The sequence below is a fragment of the Aphanomyces invadans genome (assembly GCF_000520115.1).
Source record: "Aphanomyces invadans strain NJM9701 unplaced genomic scaffold supercont1.17, whole genome shotgun sequence".
NCBI lineage: Eukaryota > Oomycota > Saprolegniomycetes > Saprolegniales > Verrucalvaceae > Aphanomyces > Aphanomyces invadans.
The window spans coordinates 773,636-774,977 of record NW_008580162.1 but is presented as its reverse complement, the minus strand read 5'-3'; the positions used below and the strand labels follow the sequence as shown (position 1 = coordinate 774,977).

Sequence of the window (1,342 nt, the reverse complement as noted above, 5' to 3'; positions counted from 1 at the left end):
CCATCATCGGGTCGTTTTTATAGGCACAAAAGGGACGCCTTTCCACGGTGCAAACGGTGTATCTCTACACTGCTTAGATCTCGAAGTTAAACGTACCCGAGACACGAACAGCACCCCGACATCGATACGGCGACTCAACCGGCACCCCCTTGTCGAGTTGATCTAGTATCAATCGCGTCGAAAAGCTTAAAAACGACACGACTGTAAGTCAGCCGAACTCGAGTCGTACGGCAGCGGAGAGGACACACCCGAACGTTGCCCACACTTCTTGTGTCTTTGCTTCGTCGCTTCAGCGCTCCATTGCGGGCACGGAAGCGACGAATATGTCCACACCTGAGCCTCATGAGCACATTGATGTCTGCGAGGACGACGGTGAGATCGGGAAAATGGATATCGACGACTCCAAGGACACACATTTATTCACGAAGGTGGACCAACCGTACCAGGTGGTCCAGCATCGTGGCAAACGCAAGGAGCGGACGCGCACAGCACCGAAAACCCTGGAGGACTTCGCGACACCGAGCTTTTTTGACGTCCTCCAACGCAACAACGGAGGTTTTCGGGTCGTGCAGAGGAGGGAAAAGCAGGATATCGTCACTTTTGTCCCCACCTTTCAACGTCAATTCTTGTCAGAGGAGGACCGCAAGGAATGCATCACGACGTACCAACAAGTTGGAAATGCACTATGCTTTGACGTTGAGACAATGTCAATTGAGCGCCTACACGAAATTCTTGAGACGTTCATTCAACAGCTGCACCACGAAGAGGTCGAGGATATAGATCGCACCGTTAGCGACGCAGCAGCGGACACCCTCAACGATCTCACGGGGTATATTTCCAAGGGTCAGGGAGACAAAGTCTGGACCCAGCTACAAATGAAACACCTCTCAGCAAACATCGTATTGCATACCATGGCGACAGAGGACCCAACAACGTTGAGTCGCTGATCCACCTACACACCTGGCAGCGCTGGTGTGCCGCATCTACGGAGAAAACAGCGCAGTCGTTCGCAGACACGCACAAACAAATCTTCGGCAAAACAAAGCTCAGCATGACCCAACTGTTGAGCCGACGCGAGGGTTTGAAAATACGTACGGGGGATAACACCGAGGAACCAATTTTGTCGCATCAACTCCACACGGAGGATGCACTATCCCTATTCGAGGTGTGGTTGAGCATTGTTGCTCCTACCTTTTTCCAGAGCGACGCGTGGGTGTTGTGCTTGACTGGCAAACCCGTCCTGTGGATGCCGTCGGGCGCAGGTCGCCTGCTAACACCGAATACCCTGCTGACCATCCTACAATCACCAGTGGGTCATTGCGTTCTGGGACGATTGGTGGAC

The 1,342-nt window shown here is 53.0% G+C and overlaps 1 protein-coding gene across 1 annotated transcript; it reads left to right on the top strand.

Moving 5' to 3' along the window:
* Positions 1-323: 323 nt before the first annotated feature.
* On the top strand, positions 324-947 carry H310_08437 (hypothetical protein; the record flags this gene model as incomplete). Its single annotated transcript, XM_008874164.1, has 1 exon — positions 324-947. One exon carries the CDS (start codon positions 324-326, stop codon positions 945-947), a length of 624 nt encoding a protein of 207 aa, XP_008872386.1.
* Positions 948-1,342: the final 395 nt, after the last annotated feature.